Source organism: Curcuma longa, chromosome 6 (genome assembly GCF_044706935.1).
Source record: "Curcuma longa cultivar G26 ecotype Majalengka, Jawa Barat chromosome 6, ITB_CL_G26_1.1, whole genome shotgun sequence".
NCBI classification, from domain to species: domain Eukaryota; kingdom Viridiplantae; phylum Streptophyta; class Magnoliopsida; order Zingiberales; family Zingiberaceae; genus Curcuma; species Curcuma longa.
In genome coordinates, this window is record NC_133866.1 from 6,525,518 (window position 1) to 6,545,650 (window position 20,133).

At 35.2% G+C, this 20,133-nt stretch overlaps 2 protein-coding genes across 2 annotated transcripts; one reads left to right on the plus strand and one right to left on the minus strand.

Moving 5' to 3' along the window:
* The first annotated feature begins 1,732 nt into the window (after nucleotides 1-1,732).
* Nucleotides 1,733-8,463, plus strand: LOC141830598 (casein kinase 1-like protein HD16). Its single transcript, XM_074718000.1, has 16 exons — nucleotides 1,733-2,261; nucleotides 3,984-4,118; nucleotides 4,190-4,263; nucleotides 4,335-4,404; nucleotides 4,493-4,548; nucleotides 4,627-4,698; nucleotides 4,857-4,951; nucleotides 5,055-5,121; nucleotides 5,232-5,361; nucleotides 5,436-5,654; nucleotides 5,754-5,896; nucleotides 5,975-6,149; nucleotides 7,293-7,383; nucleotides 7,471-7,628; nucleotides 7,818-8,006; nucleotides 8,089-8,463. Exons 1-16 carry the CDS (start codon nucleotides 1,956-1,958, stop codon nucleotides 8,146-8,148), a joined length of 2,040 nt encoding a protein of 679 aa, XP_074574101.1. The 5' UTR covers nucleotides 1,733-1,955; the 3' UTR covers nucleotides 8,149-8,463.
* Nucleotides 8,464-11,786: 3,323 nt separating this feature from the next.
* On the minus strand, nucleotides 11,787-17,803 carry LOC141830332 (NADP-dependent malic enzyme). The gene is made up of 19 exons (XM_074717776.1): nucleotides 17,549-17,803; nucleotides 16,031-16,151; nucleotides 15,866-15,940; nucleotides 15,621-15,772; nucleotides 15,441-15,546; nucleotides 15,178-15,243; nucleotides 14,933-15,028; nucleotides 14,775-14,846; nucleotides 14,605-14,688; nucleotides 14,391-14,489; nucleotides 13,968-14,015; nucleotides 13,801-13,854; nucleotides 13,589-13,687; nucleotides 13,255-13,344; nucleotides 13,086-13,163; nucleotides 12,942-13,016; nucleotides 12,738-12,828; nucleotides 12,323-12,451; nucleotides 11,787-12,231 (listed from the first exon to the last, which is right to left on the minus strand). Exons 1-19 carry the CDS (start codon nucleotides 17,695-17,697, stop codon nucleotides 12,143-12,145), a joined length of 1,773 nt encoding a protein of 590 aa, XP_074573877.1. The 5' UTR covers nucleotides 17,698-17,803; the 3' UTR covers nucleotides 11,787-12,142.
* Nucleotides 17,804-20,133: the final 2,330 nt, after the last annotated feature.

Sequence of the window (20,133 nt, forward strand, 5' to 3'; positions counted from 1 at the left end):
ACAGCGGTTAGTTAGGTGAATATTACATTTCCCTTTCAAAAAATATGAATTGGTCATGTGACATATCTCTATTTTTAGTAAAACAATTAAAATAAAACAAAAAGGCACTCTTTATTTTTATTATGAGTCCCTCTTATTCTAAAAATACTCTTTGTTTTAATGGCCAAAGTTGCTTCAACATATTTAAAATTACTTAGCAATTATTGTCAAAACTATTTTAATATTGCCCAAAATTAAACAATCCGTTATAATTACTCTTAGTTAAACTTTATTAATTATTATTAAAATAATTTTGATCGAAACTATTACAATGTGGAGTAGAGTAAATATTGAACAAGAGTATTTTCAAAACATAAGACACTCCTTTAATATATTTTTTAAATGGGGCACTCTTTCCGTTATAATACAAAATAAATGTTGCTTATTTGATTTTCGTCCAATACTAACTCTCTTGCTCCAAGTTCATTATTTTTTTATCAGGATTTTTATTACAATAAAGAGTTTAATTGAGTGTTTTTAAGGGAATAATATATATCTTATATTTTTAGAATGAATTTAATGTTTATGGAAAAAATATACATAAATATAAATACAAAGCTATATATACAATATATCACGTATTAGATACATACATAATAATACCTCTCACATACCAAAATGATTCCTAAGGATTATCAATGTAAATCATTGCCTATGATCTAAGAACTCTTAGTTGATAGATCGTGGGTTATAAATTTTTTTTAATTTATCATGATGATCAGTGAATTTTTTTTTAAACCGGACTAGTCACTAGAAAATTAAGACATAAATTGAATACTTGATGTGGCAAATATAACATGAGGTGGGTCACCTCCATTTTATTCTCCTCCTTTCTATCTTCATGCTCAAATGAAGACGCATATCTAGCATTTGGTACATTTAATAGAAATCATTAAAATAACACTACTCTAGATTTTTTATATTTAATTCATATATTTAACTTTTACGATTTGATTAGTTTTGAAAGTGACCGATTCAATCTCATAGAATTTTCTATAGACTATTAAAATAAATTAAGAAGCACAAATAAATCATGACAGACAATCCAACGTCATAAATTTTTTAAAATTTTCATATATAACGTGCTACTTTAGATATTGGTTATCTATTCTGTAAAAAATGAAATCCGTCACCTTAGCGGTTCCACACGGTCGGTCCCACGACCATCTGTGAGGAGGTAAATCGAAAAACTGTAATTGGTCACAACGCAGGAGGGTGTTGACTGACTTCACCAAAATTCGAACCCTTGTACTCTTCTGCAACTCTGCTGCATCCTAACCAATTTAACTATGCCCCCGGGGATATAAATTGTAGTGGATAAAATTTTTATAGTGACCCGCTCCAAAAAAAAATAAATAAATAAATATTTTATAGTTGTTATCTATATCATTGTTGTGATGGTCGACTTCTATGCCATCACATGTAGAGCAAATAAATAAATAAATAAATAAATAAATATATTTTGTAACTAAATTATGGAGCAAAAATATAAACAAGTGGGCCTAATTAAAATTCCATGGGCTCTTCGTAAATCGGCCCAAAATAAAATGAGATGATGAAGTGGGTCCGATTAAAATTTCCAAATTTGGTGTGAGTTAAATGCAATTTCACCCACACTTACGGAACTATACCCGCGTTGTCCTCTTAAACATGTTGGATACGACTCCTCGACTCTCTCTCTCTCTCTCTAGCGATCGATAAAATCAAAATCTTTCCGATCGAAACCTTTCGAAACCCTAGCTCCGATCGTTCTCAAGGACGGCCTGCTTTCCTTTCCCATCTAACCGATTCCTCTTGATCAATATCGATCGATCTCTCTCCGCCTGTGCTCCAGTCGGCCAAGGTTCGCACTATCGAGGTTCGGTCGAATCGCTCTGCCAAATTGCGGGTTTTGAGGCATGGGGTTGGGTCGATGAATGATGCCGGAGTTGCGTAGCGGAGCGCGTAGGGGCCGAGCGCAGGCGAATCCAGTGGTCCAGGCTGAGCGCCCGAAGACAAGGCGGAGACGGACGGCGAGGAACCAGCAGCCAGTGGGCGAGAATCCGCCTGCGGAGGAGATCGGTCAAGTGGAAGGGCGCGGCGAGGTTGGGGGCTTGGCAGGGGAGGAGATCCAGGAAGGGGTCGGGGAGAGGAAGATGAATGATTACAATAGTGGGGCAAAGAGCGCTGATAAACTCGCTGGCGGAGAGGACGAGGGGAACGCCGCACCGCTCCCAGAAAAGGTGAGACCTTTACCTGTTTTTCCCTGATTGTGATGATGAGTGTCCGCTGGATTGGCTATGTCATGCTTACCGACCCTATTTTATTGTCTCGTATATCGATTAACTTAATCAGAAGCACCAGAAGTTTTGAGAAATAAATTTCATGAAAAAAAAATCTGTGTTGCTATCCTATTTCCTTGAAGTTAGAACAAATTCTTTTTAATTTTTATATGTATATTCAATTTCCAATTGATGTTTTGAATTTTGTAGCCTAAGTCTACATTTGACGGTTTTTATTTGGGTTAACTACCTCAAAGAAGAGACATCTCTTGGAATTTTTTTTGGTTGTCCTTCAATCACCATGCCATCCAATGCAGTTCTCCACCATCAACTCGTTGCCTCACCATCCTACACTGCAAGCACCATGTGATAGTTCTCTAATTACTTCTAGAAAGTTATCTATCTATCTATCTATCTATTTTGAATTATGATAAGATAATATTTCCCCTTTGAATTGCACCTACATCACTTAGTTTGAGATATTGTGATAATTAATCTTAATATGTTTTAGCCTTCATGAGACGGGATTCGAAGCAATCTACTTGACAACATCATCACAACTTAGCTTCATTGGTTCAATAGGAGTATTACCAACTTAGGTGTTAAATGTTTGAGCCAAATAAGCTTGCATGTAGTAAGAGTCAAAACTTGGCACTTTGTTTCTGCAATTGATTTGGACAGATAGTTTGCTTCTTGTGCTTTTAGAATGCCAAATTGCCTTTAAGAAGAACACAATTTCTTGAAATAGAATGGTTATCTACGGGGGTACTTGCTAATCTGCATTTGTACACCCCCACAATCAATAGAGGATCATGGTCATGGTATAGGAGAGTAGGGGACATTTTCTTGGAGTATTTTTGAGACATTGGATAATCTTTAAAGATACTTGGTTGTTGTTGTTGTTGTTGTTGTTGGATAATCTTTAAAGATACTTCTCAATGTATCATGAAATAAAATTTCAAGGAATTTACTAATCACACTTATAAAGAATGATATAGCCAGCTTGGCAATGATAAGATATTTCAACTTTCTAATTACTCTCATGTACTCTCTGGATCAGATAACACCCCTCTGTTTTATCGTCAGTCTCACATTGGCATTCATGGGCTTATTAATGGATTCTTCTCCTCACATACTACCACCAGTATGTGAGGATTGGATTTCTAACATCTCAAACAACTGAAGTATGATGGGGTCATTAGTTTTTAAGCCTAAGGGCATATCACGCTCGCACATGACTTTTTAAAAATTCCATTCCATTTTGATTGCCCAGTCTGTCCTATTAATAGTATCTACATCATTATCTCCTGTTGTTGAGGATAAACAGTTCTTTCCTATCAATATAACTACATTGATGTCTCCTATTGTTGAAGATAAGCAGCTTGAGCAAATTGTGATACTGTTCATTGCTAAGGAAGATATTTTTTTAGGAGTAATGATTCATAGCATGAAAAATGGCAGCATGAATGCAGCATGACACTCACATTGACAGTGGGTCCCACTGTATATTAGTGGGACTCATTGCATGCAGTTGTGAGTGTCATGCTGCATTCATGTTGGCATTCTTCATGCTACGAATCATTACTTTTTTTAGTGCGAGTAGCTTCTTATCTCTGATTCCTTTCCTACTTATCATGATGCTTCCTGTATTCTTGCAAAAATTTCATTTTATATTTTCAACAGGTACAAGTCAGCAATTCACCACTATACAAAGTTGAAAGGAAGCTAGGAAAAGGTGGATTTGGACAAGTTTATGTTGGCCGTCGAATTTCGCCTGCCAGCACAAGTGATAGGACCACTGGTTCTAGTGCTGTAGAGGTGTGGTATTTTCCTATTAATATAATTTTAAAAGGTCATAGTATTTCTGATGTATGTTCAATGCCTCCCAGGTAGCACTAAAGTTCGAGCACAGGACCAGCAAAGGTTGTAATTATGGTCCACCTTATGAATGGCAAGTGTACAAGTAAGTTTTTCTTTATTTTTCAGTGAAAACAATAGTTTTAGAGGAATCTAACCAATATTCTGTTTGTGTAGCACACTCGGTGGTATTCACGGGGTGCCAAAAGTTCATTACAAGGGCAGGCAAGGGGACTACTATGTCATGGTATAAGAGAATTTTCAGCTCCTCGGCCTTTAGGGTTTGTCAAGTAGTTTGAGATGTTTTTCTAATAATAAAAAAATGCAAATTGTAGATTATGGATATGCTGGGACCAAGCCTTTGGGATGTATGGAATAACAATTCTCACACGTATGATTAATGTTGAATCTAGGTTAGTACTTGTTTTGAATTGCTAACTTGCTAATTTTCATCTCTCCTGTTATGCAGAATGTCTGTGGAAATGGTTGCATGTATTGCAATTGAAGCAATCTCCATATTGGAGAATATGCATTCAAAAGGGTAGAAGTTTCTTGTTTGCTTTGCTTCTTAGTTTGTTCTTTTATGTGTCAAGAAGACACTATGATCAATAGGAACTTCTTCAATCCCTGCTGAACTAATAACCAACCTCTTTTATAGTTTATTTTTTTTGATGTAACTACTGTCATTGCTAATGCCAGTTATGTACATGGGGATGTGAAGCCTGAAAATTTTTTACTTGGACCTTCTGGGACTTCTGAAGAAAAAAAATTGTTTCTTGTTGATCTCGGCTTAGGTACTTAATGTGCTTGGTTTAGCACGTATAATTTTTTTAGTTCTTTTCAGTTAAGGTAACTAACTATGATGTCTTATTAAATTCTTATATTCTTAATTGACAGCCACTAAGTGGAAGGACAGTTCAACAAATTTGCACGTTGAATATGATCAACGACCAGATGTTTTCAGGTAATTTGTTCCCGCCACATCTTTAACACTCAAAATGGCTACTTCTCAATTAAATTTTATATTTACTTTAACCATTAGTAAAAGTGCAATCTTGTTGATGTGTTCTATAGGGGGACTGTGCGCTATGCTAGTGTTCATGCTCACCTTGGGAGGACAGCAAGCAAAAGAGATGATTTAGAATCCCTTGCTTATACACTTATCTTTCTTCTCCGTGGCCGTCTACCTTGGCAAGGGTATCAGGTAGGCTAATTTGCATTTTAATTGACTTTGTGGATGATTTATCTTCTTTAATAAATTTCTTTATTTATTATTAGGGTGAAAATAAAGGTTTCCTTGTGTGCAAAAAGAAGATGGCTACATCTCCAGAGTCTCTTTGTTGCTTTTGCCCACAACCTTTCAAACAGTTTGTTGAATACGTGGTCAACTTGAAGTTTGACGAAGAACCTAACTATGCAAAGTACATCTCACTTTTTGATGGCATAGTAGGTCCTAATCCAGATATTAGGCCAATTAACACTGATGGAGCTCAAAAGGTATTTCAATTTCCTATATTGGCATCTTCTATCCATGTAGTTACCTTCCTAAAGTGATTATGCTAACAGAATGTCTGTTTCTTTTCCCATGTTATCAAGCTTATATATCAGGTAGGTCAAAAAAGAGGTCGCCTAATGATGGAAGAAGAAGTTGATGAACAGCCCAAAAAGAAGATTAGGATGGGGTTGCCGGCGAACCAATGGATTAGTGTTTATAATGCACGACGACCGATGAAACAGAGGTGTGTATTTTCTGGGTAGTTGTCTCACCACCAAATTCTTAGATAAGAGGGATTTGATGATAAGCTCTTGTATTCTAGGTACCATTACAATGTTGCTGATACGAGGCTTGCACAGCATATCGAGAAGGGGAATGAAGATGGTTTATTCATTAGTTGTGTGGCATCATGTAACAATCTTTGGGCGTTGATCATGGATGCAGGCACTGGCTTCACTGCTCAAGTTTATGAACTATCTACAAACTTTCTTCACAAGGTGAGTGATGTTCCGATTCGCTATATATGTTCCCAATACCAGAATCAGACAACATGCTGTCAGACATGGATAACTGAATATTTTATAATTTAAGGGTAAATTATTTAAGTGTTCAATCTAAGTCCATGAATTGGCAATCTGAACAACATTTAATAAAAATTGATCCAAGTTTCTAGGTGTCATGCCACATAAACTCTATCATTGGTTACATTTACAATAGTTTATATCCATTAGCAAAACTATCACAAAAATACCCATTAAGAAATAAATCCTAAACCCTAAAACACCTTTGTTTCACCTTCAGACTCTTCCCCTTCGGATCTGCCTCTTCCTTCAACGAGCGAATAACATCAAGCTATGGTGAACAAGGGACATCCTCCAAATGCACTATAACGAGTGATTTGGCAACATCATCTGGTCGAGAGGAATGGTTAGCACTGGGCAAATTTCTTCTTTGATATTTGTGGTGAGTGCAAGATTGAGGCCATGATTTAGCACCCACAACACCTCCTTTAGAACTTCCAATTGACAAGGGAGATTGTCTCCACCATCTCTTGCACCTTAACTAGGACTTGAAATCCTTCCATATTATTCGTGGTGACAAGGCTATCAGCATCTTGTTGTGGTCCAACCTTGTTGGATGTTTTCCTTTCAATGCTCCACAAGAAGATTGGTACTAGAAGGTAGGCTTGTTTTGCCATTGACAAGGAAAGAAATGGTGTGAGCCATTTCAAGGAAGGGAAAGAAACTTTGCTCAATCCTTTGAGAGTTTTAAAATACTTAGCACTGGAAGCAGGTGAATCATGGATTCATGTGATTTGAAATATACCTCTTCAGATAAATTATACAAATCAATATTGAGATTGGGATTGAATAATTAAATAAATCAAGTATTGATAGCATAAAGGTAAAATTAGCAGGAAAAATAAAAAATTGAAATATATAATAAAATTATTTCAGATGTGACATATTCTGAAATTTTGAGAAGAATACTTATTCTATGTAATTTTTAATATAAAATTAATAAATAGTAAAAAAAATATAACCAATAATGCAGTGCACATATAATTTACCCTTTGGTTAATGCATTTCTGTTATATTAATAGACTAATAGGTTTTCCACTTAACTCTTTCTTTTTGAAGGAATGGATAATGGAACAATGGGAGAAAAATTATTATATTAGCACACTAGCAGGGACAAACAATGGCAGCTCCTTGGTGGTTATGTCTAAGGGTAATCAATCTTCTTCAAATATGCATCAGTTTGATTTTTAATTTCAAAATGTTCCATTGGCTTCATCTGTTTGATGATTTATTGCAGGTACTCTATATGCACAACAATCGTACAAAGTGAGTGAGTCATTTCCTTTCAAGTGGATAAACAAAAAGTGGAGGGAAGGTTTTTATGTTACTGCAATGGCAACAGCTGGAAATAGGTGGGCTGTCGTTATGTCTCGTAATGCAGGTTTTTCTGATCAGGTCAGTTTTATTGCTCACATTTTATTGTTAAAAGATGGGAAGTAAGAGGAGCAAAGAAGGGAAGAAAAATGAGGGTTGGTCTAGTGTTGTCTATCTGTATTGCCTTGTGGTCGAGGATTTCTCTAATGATATATTTTTAATGTTTTCCATGCTAAGAAACTAAACTCACCAAATCATTTCAATACTCAGGTTATTGAACTTGACTTCCTTTACCCTAGCGAAGGTATTCATCGAAGATGGGATAATGGCTACCGCATAACGGCAACTGCCGCAACATGTGACCAGGCTGCCTTGGTGCTTAGTATACCTAGAAGGAAACTAGTAGATGAGACACAAGAGACCCTTAGAACATCTGCTTTTCCTAGCCAACATGTGAAGGTGAGAGCAGTTGCTTTCCTGTGTCTTAAGAACATCACCATTAGTTTCTTTCCTAACATATAAATGCTGTATTTGCTTCCAGGAGAAATGGGCGAAAAATCTATATATTGCATCCATATGTTTTGGCCGCACCGTTTCATGAAGTTGCTGACCTTCACCAGAACCATGAAGCACCTTTTTGCAAATTTTAACAACCACAGGCGGCTAGGATTACCTTACTAAGGCACCTTTCGTTTTATTGCTGTGGTAACCAACATAGTGGTGCCATTCTCTGTCAAGTTTTGAAGATGCCCTTTCTTGAGCTATCAAAATATATTTGATTTTTGGCATCTTTAGTAAATTTAAGGTTGTATAGTTACTAATATTTAGGTTGGAACTGCTTGCTTTTGCAGAAATTTAACCATCTAGTGGCTGGGATCATTTTATTATAACTGCTGCTTTATTTTCGGCTGCTTTACTGTCAGTTGCTTTTGCTGCATAATTATATTTTACTTGTGCATTATTTTGGTAATTGCAACAAGATTCATATAATTTCTCAGGACTGAACTAAAGGTTTTATTAGTTCATTTGCTCTAGATGAAAACCTCAAAAACTCGAAGAATCTGTTCACACTAGAACACTAACCAATTGACACATTGTGGTTTTACTCATTTTACATGCTTTGGCATCTCATTTATATTATTTTACATGCTAAATTTTCCTTATTCTTTCTTCAAATTGTTATTGTGATTGATATCTGATGATAATTTACCAATTTTGTAAAGGTTGACTGTGTTGTCATAGATGGCAAGGCTTATTTAAGAAGGTCATGGTTTGATTTGCTGATCTTGTTAGATCATGTTCCATGTCTTTATTACTAATGTGACCTTATTGGCCTCACAGTTCGCATTATTTTTGAAAATGCTGGTGCTTTGGCCACTTACCTCTTTTGTGCAGCTGAATGATTGAATTAATCATGAGGACACAGCATGTTATGTTCGTTTAATTTGACCTTGTTGCTTTTAACAATTAGTTATAATTGGTGGTTGATAGATATTGATTGGAAATGAGTTAAACTTTTTTCGGCATTGCATTGTTTAGGACAGTGACTTTGGAACATATAATTTGGGCTGAATGGTTTGGTTTGAACAAATTGAACCAATTATGCTTCTATGCCTATTTTCTCCATAGTCTCCTCAGATTCCAATACAGTTCCATGTATCTACGTGTTTGTTTGTTTTGCTTTCCCATTATGCTTCCTAAAATCTTCTGCAATGGTGATCTTCTCTTGTTTGTTGAAGCAGCAAGTGATCTCATGACTCCGGCAGTGTGCTTTATGTGAACATATTTGCCTAGTTTAGAATCGTAGCTAAGCTTTTAAGGTGGAGATACTTATCAGCTCTACCTTGTAAGTTCAAGTGTGTGATCATATACACATTACTTTGATCGCTGTGGCTGTTACTTCAGGACATGGGCTGGATATATGGTATGGAATTGGTCCTCATAATGATCATTATACAGTGCCACAGCTTCTTGAACACAACTCTGCATTTTATGAAATGTCAGAGAGATGTCTAAAATCTTCTAGTTCATTTCAACTGATGCAGTGTCAACATCCACGGTGACCAGGTATCTTCTCTGTCGACAAATGTGGTATCCTTTTTACCAATTAAATTGAATAGTGATATTTATTTGCTTTTGATGACACAATTCATGTTGCTCCTTTGCCTCCATGGTCTTTTTCATGTTTTTGTTGGTACTTATCCTTCTTTGAAGTTATTTGCTTTCTGCACATTTACAAGGCTACATCTGTGATGGCAAACTCTTTAGATTGTAAATTTTATCAGAAACACAATGGTAGATTTGTTTAGTTTTTCTCGCTAGACTTTGAAAATGTCAATGAATCCCTTCTCAAATCATCCTCTAGTGATATTAATTTATGGTCATTAGTGTATCCTGTATGCTTTCACTTGTTTCCTTGCTCTGTGAGTTATTCTCATGGTGTTGAAATCCAAGAGGTCAAAAGTGTTGCTACCTAGTTTTCAATTTCTTCAAAGAACAAGGAGGTCAGGATACCCTTGAGCGACCTTGGATGTGTTACCATCGTTGTCGATGATAACCGAGATGGTCTTCCTCTCGTCTCTCGACTGTAGTTTGGTAGCTAAAGCTGCTTGTAGTTTCTAACAGTGTACAAGTTGATATGGTCTGTAATTCCATTATTGGTTACTAGAGCAAACAAGCTAACAAGCTTGAATGCTAGTGAGTCGCCTCCAGGGATCGTAGCACAAACGGTGGGATGCATGGTATTGTTGATGTTAATGGTCAGGTGTCATGGTATTGCTGCTGTAATGGTATTGCTAGTGAGTCTGATTCATAAACAAAACTCCTGAGTAGTTAACGAATAAATTTATTCATTAATTTATCTAAATTTTAGGTAAGTTTTGAATTAATTCCTCTAAATTCAACGTGTCTCTTTTACACCTTTAATATTCGCCAACGGTGTCGTATCATGCTAGGACATTCTTTAATTTTTGGTACCTCCCTGAAGGATACTAAATGCACTAGAATTTCATACTCTTAGCTATTGGCAACTTTGAGTATTCAAAAACAAAAGAGAAGAAGAAATTATACGATTTATTATTTTTGATTGCCACTTGTTTCAAACTGTTTTTTTCATAATGTGTTTAGTTGATAAATCTTTTGGACAAATAATCTCTTCTTATTGAATAAACTCGCTGAAATTTTTACATAAAATATAACTTTATCATTTTATTTAACTCATCTTTGCTATTAGCCTTATTGAGAACGTGAGCACACAGCTTGTCTGTCGATTAATCGGTGTGGTGTAAGTTGGATATTTGATATAAAATTATCTTAGGATTAATAAGATGGATATTTGATATAAAATATTGTTGCTTCTTAATTTTATCTACTTGATTTGTTTTCTTTTTTATTCTTGGTCTTATTTACTTTATTGTATACTATTTAATTTTTAGAATTGAATTTTTTTTAATGAATCTAAGGAATATTAGACTAATAATTAGGGGTGTAATCGAACCGAGCCGAACCGAACAGTAAGAGGCTGCTTGGTTTGTTTTTTTTTTAACTCGAGTTCGATTCGAGCTTTAATTCTTATAGCTCGAGCTCGGCTCGTAATGAAATTAAATAGTTCGCGAACGACTCGACCTTGGCTTGAAAAAGGTTCGTTTTAAAGTTAAACGAATTTAGTTCGAGTTTGGTTCGAAAATAGCTCGTTTAAAAGTTAAACGAGCTTAGTTCGAGTTTGTCTCATTAATATATAATATTTATAATTCATGTAACATATAATATATATATATATATATTTGCGAATCTCTTAACAAATATGTTCGTGAGCCTTTAAACGAACATGCTCACGAGCTCACGAATCAAATACTGTTAAGTTCAAGTTCGATTCGATAATTTTTCGAGCTCGAAATCAGGCTCGAGCTTAGCTCGTTAACTTAATCGAATGAATTCAAATGATTTTTTTTTTAGCCGAGACTCGAATAGTTCGTGAGCAGCTTGACTCGTTTACACTCCTACTAATAATTTAATATATCAAATTACAAGGGCATTAATGTGTTTTCTATATGGTGTTTTATTAAATGCATAAAATTATGCATTAATGGTAGTGGTGATGCACTATATTTATGAACACTCTAAGGCGTTTCTAAAATGATCAGGCAACTTGAAGGCTGACTAGTATTCATAAATTATACTCCGAATTTATTCAATAGGCGAATTAGGAGAAAAATCATCTACTCGAGACAATGTTGAAGATATTTTCCAACACACAAATTTATTCATTCCAGCACCCAAGGGATCGACAAAGGTTTCCCAAGAAAGAAAAAAGATAGGAGAATTGAACAACATATGCAGCTCTGGTAGTTATTTTTGGCGGCTGGAGTGATACATTCTCCAGTTTCAAACTGCAAGGTTTTACCAAGACAAAGTAGCACTCTAGTGATTATTATCGGCGGCTGGAGCGATACATTCTCCAGTTACAAACTGCAAGGTTTTACCAAGACAAGTAGCACTCTAGTAGTTATTTTCGGCGGCTGGAACGATACATTCTCCAGTTTCAAACTGCAAGGTTTTATCATAGACAAGTAGCATCTGCTTCACCAAGTTGAGTTTTATCTATAGCTGCGGTAAATGGGGGAGTACATGCAGCTCTCTGCATGCTTGACCAAGTCTTGGGGGCGAGGGAGCCGCGTTGCCAAACCTGTCGTATGATCATACAGAAAGAATCTGAGTCGGCTGTCGGGCGATATTGGAACCGAGTAATGCAGCAGATGATGATGAAGGAAACTCACCGAGCTCGTATGCTTTGGCAGCAACGTTCGCAGCGATATGAGCAGATATTTTCCTGATGTTGGAGAAGGGAGGATAGATCAAGCCCTTCTCAAAATTCTCTTTTGTCACCTGGTCTGCCAAAGCATAAGCTGTTCCAGATAATTAAGGATTAGGAAACGAGTGTGCTTTTCATACTGAACTAAAAATAGTTTCGACAAATGCATAATAGACGTTTGAATAGTGGTATAGCTGGGGCACTTCATGATGAAACATATTGAAATATTAACCAAACTGGTGCCGTTTTAGATGAAATGCAACAACTAGCACACTTTTTTTCATGTACTAACTCAGTTCTTAACCTCTCGATCGATGTTAAGCCATTTAGGTTTGCTATTACTGCAAAGGAAAATTATTGCTTCTATTTCTTAAACTTACAGGCTGCAAGAAGCATGTCATCATGCACCCGAATAGATCCTGACATCACCAAGCCAAGGCCAAATCCAGGAAATATGTATGCATTGTTTGCCTGGGAGCAGGAAAATGAAGTAAGGGTGAGACCAGCTAGCTTCTTTCTCGAAATCGAGCATCGAAAACACACATTATCCAGGGAAATTGAAGATATGTTGGTAAAAGAGAAACCTGGCCAGGCACAAATGTCTTGCCATTGTATTCAACAGGATCAAACGGGCTCCCAGTAGCAAATATCACTCGACCCTGACGATTATAGATAAGTTGAAAGGTGTATTCATCTAGTTTCAAATATTAATGATAGGATTAGATTACCTCAGTCCAAGTATATGCTTCCTCTGCTGTACATTCAGTTTGTGAAGTTGGGTTCGAAAGAGCAAGAATAATGGGCTTCTGCAGTTTGTGAATGGAAACAAAAACAAAGATAGAAGTGGCTAATTGTATGGCTTGGAGGAGACTAAGGAAAATTGAGAAACATCGCTACCTCATTGATAGAGGCCATGGCTTTGACAACCTCCTCAGTGAAGGTTCTTCCCACTCCAGATGAGCCAATCAAAAAAGTAGGCTTGATAGCCTGCAAAACGAATCCACTCACTATTCAAGGTTTCTGCTGGGTTCATGCCATTAAAAAGTTTCAATACAGAAGATCATCATTTGACTACATATTGTAAGAAATTTGTTTGATACAAATTAGTGATAGAAAAACGAACAGACAGCATCAATACCGCATGCAAAAGGGTAGCAAAATAACATTCAGAACATTTTCTGTATAATGTGACGGATTGAATGAAATATGAAACATGGGGAAGATTGCACACCTTGACAGCTTCTAAGAGGGTACTGACTGGTTCATGCTCGTGTGCCCATGGCTTTTTGAAGTGCTGGAGAGATGCCTTGCGTGAGCTAACAATCAAGCCCTATAAAGAGATTATTTTATCAGTTAAGTACAATGACGATGAGTGCACATATATATTCCTTTGCCCTCAAAAAGCAATGAGAACAACCAAAAACTTGCTGGATGCTCTCTAACCTTCGAGTCCACAAGCCAAATTTTCTTTCGAGTTTCTTCCAATGGTGCTTTAGTCTACATTTATAAACTATATGTTAGTTTCCTGGACAAGGACATCATCTCAACTCATAAATAGATCACTTGTGATATTATCTGGAGACACATGAAAACAATAATCCCTGCAGTACCTCTTTTGACATATGAAGAGCTATGAGTTCTGCAATACCAGTACCAGCCTGCAAATATCATACACAAACTTAAATATCGGATAGCAATCCTCAATAGTATATGAAAGATACTTCATACTGCAGGCTTTCAAAATGTTGGATACCAAGTACAAGAAAACTGTGTGTTGGATCACATGATATTTCAGAAATTGTAGAATCATTTTACCTAGTGAATATAAATGAATAATTTAGGCGTTTAAGCATAAACTACAAGAACTACATTAAAACATCTCAAGGATCATCATTGGCAGCATGCGAGATACTTGGTCATCCAATATGGTTCTCATACCAGTAATTTTGTTGGCAGTGTTGTTTTAGAATTGTTGAGACTTACAATTCCAAATGACTACTATTTTATGATAAAGAGGAAGTATTTCGAATGACCTCCCCTGCACCAAGGAATAAGAAAGTTTGATCTGCCAATGTTCCACCGACCATCTTTAGAGCTGCCACAACTCCTGCAAGCACAACTGAAGCTGTGCCCTGTGTCGACAAGCAAAAAAGAGAATTTGCTTAACATACTCATAGTAGTGACTGACAAAAATATATATACGAAATATAGTAGAGTGAAGGCATCATAGGTTAAATTAGCAAATACCTGAATGTCATCATTGAAAACAAGATGGGTTGTTCCATACTTTGCAAGCAATTCAAAAGCATTATGGTTGGCGAAGTCCTCAAACTATAATTAAGTTCCAAATGAGAGTTAAAATCAAAATCAAGAAAGCAAGAATACTCAAATGAGAATATTATTGTGTGGCTTGTTACCTGGACAAGGACCTTTTCCCCATAGTTCTGCTTGACAGAAGTCATGAACTCATGCAGTAATTCAGAATACTCCTAAAATCAAACATTTGAAACAAACACTTCACAGAAGTACAATTAAGTGTTGATAACAAAGTAGAAAGTTGCTCAATGGGCATTACCTGTCCAGTGGCTCTTTTTTGACGTAAGCCGATATAGAATTCATCCTTAAGCAGACTCTCATTGTTCGTACCAACATCAATTGTAATTGGTAAGCACTGAAAGGTAACAAATTATAATGAGAACAGGCACGGGATGGGAAAGAAAGATAATTAGCCTGACAATAAAATATGCCAACTTCCAAGAAAAAAAGTTACATTAAATGAAAATAAAGTGAACTGGGTAGATGGTGCTGAACAGAACTTACAGCAGAAGGGCGAATTCCTCCGAGAGCAGTATAGAGAGCAAGCTTGCCAACAGGAATACCCATTCCCTGATGAAATTTAAAAAGTCAGAGATAGATCTGCCAAGAAGTCAAAGATACCTATGGTGCACACAAAGATCTGCCAAAAAATGTCAATGAAAAAAAATTTTAGGCTCATAAAATTCTGAAAATAAGCCAACCCTAAATTTTTAGGACACACAGTTTAATGATGATGAACATTCTGAAAATACAAGAAGATAGTTGACCTGGCAGCCAAGATCTCCAAGACCCAAAATGCGCTCACCATCAGTCACTACAATAACCTGAATGCTCTTCTCAGGCCAGTTTTTCAGGACTTCAAGGACCTTTCCTCTGCCAGATGAAGAAAACATTGGTTTGCATCAAAAGATTAATAAGAATATGGCATAACCATACAAATATCTTACTTCTCTTTCAAACTGATATAAAGGCCCTGAGGACGCTTAAAAATAGAGCCATACTTCTGACAGGCCTCACCAACAGTAGGTGTATACACAATAGGAAGTAACTCTTCCACATTATCAACCAAAAGCTTGTAAAACAGCCTCTCATTTCTCTCCTGGTGATCACAATACATCCATAGACCAATGTCATGCGCTGCAGATCAAATTTCCCAACTACGAAAGCTTACAAGAATGCTTTTTTCTAGTACCTCAAGTTCCATCATTGCGATGTAACGTTGAAGTGGAAGTTGGTACTGACGAATATTGTTCATCAACTTTTTCTCCTGAAATCCATCCCATAATTGATATGTGAATTACTAAATTCATTTCATAAGTTTTTGCAAGAATATCAATGGAAAATGACTCCTCTAAACCTGAAGCTCTTGAGTGGAACATGTCGGAGGTAGGAGCCCGCGCAAGTAGTGAGCATCTCTCTCCCTCTCAGTGAAGGCAAGCCCTTTGTTGAAGCGTGGATCCCTCAGCAAAGAATATCCACTGCAGGAAGATTACACCTTATGAGTCATCAATATCTTAACAGAGCAGAAATATATTAACAATTGTCAATCATGGACTTGTATAATCTAGCCTAATAGAAATTTAGTTCTGTGTTTAGTATCAATTATGCACAGTGATTTCAAGTCAAATGGTGATCAAAAAATTGCTAAAAGGGATGGTGATTATAAACAAACACTTAATGTTTTATATTTAATCTAGTTGATCATTCACACATTACACATTGAAAGTAAAATCATAATTTAATAAAAAAACAAATATAAATATGAAGACTAAATTGAGTTAAAAGTGTTTTTTTTTTCAATCTTTCACTTCTCTATAAAATAATACATGAATTTTAAAATTAGCATCTTAAAGTTATTCAAGTAGTTGTATTACCTTGACTCTTACTCTGTTGTTTTGAATTGAGAAATTATTTATATAAGAAAATATGTTGGAGCAGTTTTCTTAAGCATATTGACTTTGTTCTACAAATGAGAAAAAATCGAAGACAAATTAATTATTTAGAAAGTGTGCTAAAAGTAAATAATATTAACAGCAATTCATTCATAGAAGATCCAATAGAAAATATTATATATATTTATTGAAAAATCTAAAATATAGCATTATCACATTAAAATTATTCCTAATGAATTATTAAGAAAATTTTCATGAAGATTCAATAAAAAAAATACAAAATTATTTTCTGTTGAATTGTCATTATTCTATCAATTATCATCGTGATTCTATCGGCTATCACATGCACCAAAAATTACTACGCAAAAGGAAAACAATATCGGACTCGTAGGCTCATGAAAAGATCTGGTAGTCGTCTCATCGTCTGGAGTTTTGTTTATTTTAATTTTTAAATCACGTTAATCAAAAGAATCAAGTTTGAACAAGCAAAAGATTATGTTGCTGAGATAGGAAAAAAAAGAGGGGATGTCACTCGGAGGTCAAAAGCTCAAATTTTAGGTACCGCTAATCAAATCAGAGATAAAGTTCATCATATAAAAAAAAACCGAGTGAAAACATATCAAAAGCTATCGGAATCTCTACTGGAAGGACATCCATCAGTTGAATTAAATACTAAAATGGAGGGAGAAAACAAAACGTTCAAACGAGATTGTAAAAGACCAGTACCGACAAGCTCTCTTTTTCACTTCTACTCTTGAATTCGAATAAACTTTACCAAAATAAGGTCGGTTTAAAGAGTGATCGTCCAAATCAGAAAGCCCATAAGAAACAAAAAAACATCAAAGGCTTTTATAGATGATATATACTCTTCGAAAGAGTGGATCAGGGAAAAATCGGAAAACCGCTAGGGATTAAAGAGGGCTGAGTCGATTTGGGAAGCAAAAGCCCTTCACTTGTAATTCGATCTACCAATTCAAGCATACCTGGCGACGGTGACCGTCCAGGGCGTGATGAGCTGCTCCTCGGTGGCCTGGTCTTCTCCATAGGGGTCCTCCACGCCTCCGCCGACCAAGCACTTGGGATCCATCACTGACTCTCCCTCCGGCCTCAGCTCCTTCAACGTGCTCTCCATGGCCCTTGATGATCTACCCGCCTCGGCCGCCGAAGCCAACAAGAAGGAAAGAGGAGGGCAGTAGTAGAAGAAATCCGCAGCAGTTGGAGACGACCGCTTAGTCTCCTCGTCGGCGGAGGAGAAGGCGATTTTATAGTTTTAGCTCCGACTGGAATCTCGAAATTGAAGTGGAAATACGCATTTACCCCCAATAAATTTCCGATATTCTGCTTAGTAATGTGCGAAATTGAACAGCATGATCATGACGATTTAAGATAATACCCTCTTGTGTCATGATCAACTATAATTTTTTAATTTATTTTTTTATAAATAGTCATGAGACTTATCGTGTGGAATTGCTAAAGTGGTAGATTCTACTTTTGCAGAAGAGAAATCGAACAACATATCACAACGCGAAGAAATAAATTAAAATATCCGGAGCATAACTGAGTTGGTTATAATACAGAAGAGGATAATGATTCGAATCTTGATAAAATCACGTAATATCCTTCTTTTCAACTGTAGACTTGCAAGCAATACCCTCCATCGTGTGACCAACTATAGATTTACAGAAGAGAACAAGAGTTTGAATCTCGGTAAACAATACTCTTTTTTATTATGACCAACTGCAGTTTCTTGATTTACCTCCTTTTATATAAAAAAATAAATTAAAATAAATATTTTTCTTAAGGTCATTTTTATAAAACGTCCCAAGTAAAGTGTTTTTAGCAAACTGTTAAAAGTGTGTTATTAATATATTTGTGGACAATAGACAAACTACCAAATCCTAAGAGCTCTTGATTAAGGCAATTTGTTAATATTTATATATATATGGGTAAAAATAAAAAAGGTGCCATCATTCACAAAATAGTCGGATGAACGTCGTTTTTCAATTAAAATCAAATAAACATACCTATTTAATGCTGGAATATCCTTTATGTTTGGTTCAAAATTATTATATTTCTAAACCAAATTTAAATTTCAAATCGGATTTAAGAGTTAAACCACAATCGAATATTATAGATTATAATAATTATCTACTAGCTCGAATAATATTTATTTAAAATATAATCGATGTCATAAAGTTTTCATCATTTATTTTACTTATTAAAATATTATTTAAATAAGATTATCACTTTCCGATAAACAAAACTAAAATAAAACAATAATATTATTGTAAAACTTAGCGATTTCTTGAGTTTCTAGTTCTTGAATTGTGAGTTTTATTTCTGATTTTTTTTATTTTGATTTCTAGTTTTTTTAGATCTAATTTTCTTATGGTATTTTTACATATTAAGCAAGAAAAAAGAAATATATTTAAGGACTAAAAGGTGGCAAATTTGATGGTGTGATTCTGATTGGGCTAATTCAGACTAGTCAAAATTTAGGGGTCATTTTAAAATTTTCTTTCAATTATTTTATTTGGACATTTTTGAAAATAGCATTTAAAATGTGAGCGCGTGATTGTCGGCTCGAATATAAAAAAACACAAAACAACACTCTAAGATCAGGGCCATCCTTATCCTTCCAAAGATAAAATACTTAATAGAATAATAAAATAAAATAAATATTTTAAAAATTGATATATATATATATATATACTTAATTTAAGATTAATTAGATAAAATTTAAATAATTAAATTATCAAAAATAATAATAAAAGATAGAATTTAAATTTTTAAAATTTAATTTTGGAGTAGGCATAAATTGCAATTTAAACTTACTGGACACATGTTTTTTATTATCAAAATATAAAATATATTAATTATAAAGGTTTATTTATATATTCCTAATTTAAAATTTTTAGAAGAGTGCAAATTAAGGCAATAGCAGCCTCAAGGAAAGTGACTGATTACCATGCTGCACTACTCCTCCACTAATTGTGGCATAAGCCATGATAGTAACATGCTTGACTCATGTTCAATTAAGTAACATGCTTGACTCATGCGGCAAGAGTTCGATTCTCACATTGAGTATTTTCGAATATTCGTAGTCCTCGAACTATACCGATGGCATTGGACCATTGGGCCGTGGATATCTATGTTTTTCAAATTTATCTTGATGGTCGATGATAAACTTCAATAAAACTACATCTTCTACCTTCAAGATTTATCAAATTGTAGCACGTTTGACATAAGCATACTACAATCCATTATTTGCGCATGTGAGGGCTCCCTGTTCTTTAATTGTTGGTTGTTGTAATCTTGTGAACTTGTGGGGTATCTAATTAAGTTGTATTTGTCGAGCAAATCATGTCGCCGACTATCCAAATAATTTTAGTTGACTAGGATGATTATTTGTTAGACTATCCAAATAGCTAACGAATAACATTGGCTAATTAGGGTTGTAAACGAGTTCAATCGAGTTAAATTGTATAATGGTCAAGCTTATTTGATAAGATAACCGAGTCAAATCGAACTAAGTCTAAAATGAATAAAGCCATTGAAATAATTATTC

What these genes read in the sequence shown, in the direction of transcription:
- LOC141830332 (XM_074717776.1), bottom strand. Translation starts at nt 17,697, where the DNA reads ATGGAGAGCACGTTGAAGGAGCTGAGGCCGGAGGGAGAGTCAGTGATG. An exon ending in TCGCAATGATGGAACTTGAG is followed by an intron (nt 15,773 to 15,865) that starts GTACTAGAAAAA and finishes TGTGATCACCAG; the next exon opens with GAGAGAAATGAGAGGCTGTT. An exon ending in AAGCATATACTTGGACTGAG is followed by an intron (nt 13,017 to 13,085) that starts GTAATCTAATCC and finishes TATAATCGTCAG; the next exon opens with GGTCGAGTGATATTTGCTAC.
- LOC141830598 (XM_074718000.1), top strand. Translation starts at nt 1,956, where the DNA reads ATGATGCCGGAGTTGCGTAGCGGAGCGCGTAGGGGCCGAGCGCAGGCG. An exon ending in CTGGTTCTAGTGCTGTAGAG is followed by an intron (nt 4,119 to 4,189) that starts GTGTGGTATTTT and finishes AATGCCTCCCAG; the next exon opens with GTAGCACTAAAGTTCGAGCA. An exon ending in GAGAATATGCATTCAAAAGG is followed by an intron (nt 4,699 to 4,856) that starts GTAGAAGTTTCT and finishes TGCTAATGCCAG; the next exon opens with TTATGTACATGGGGATGTGA.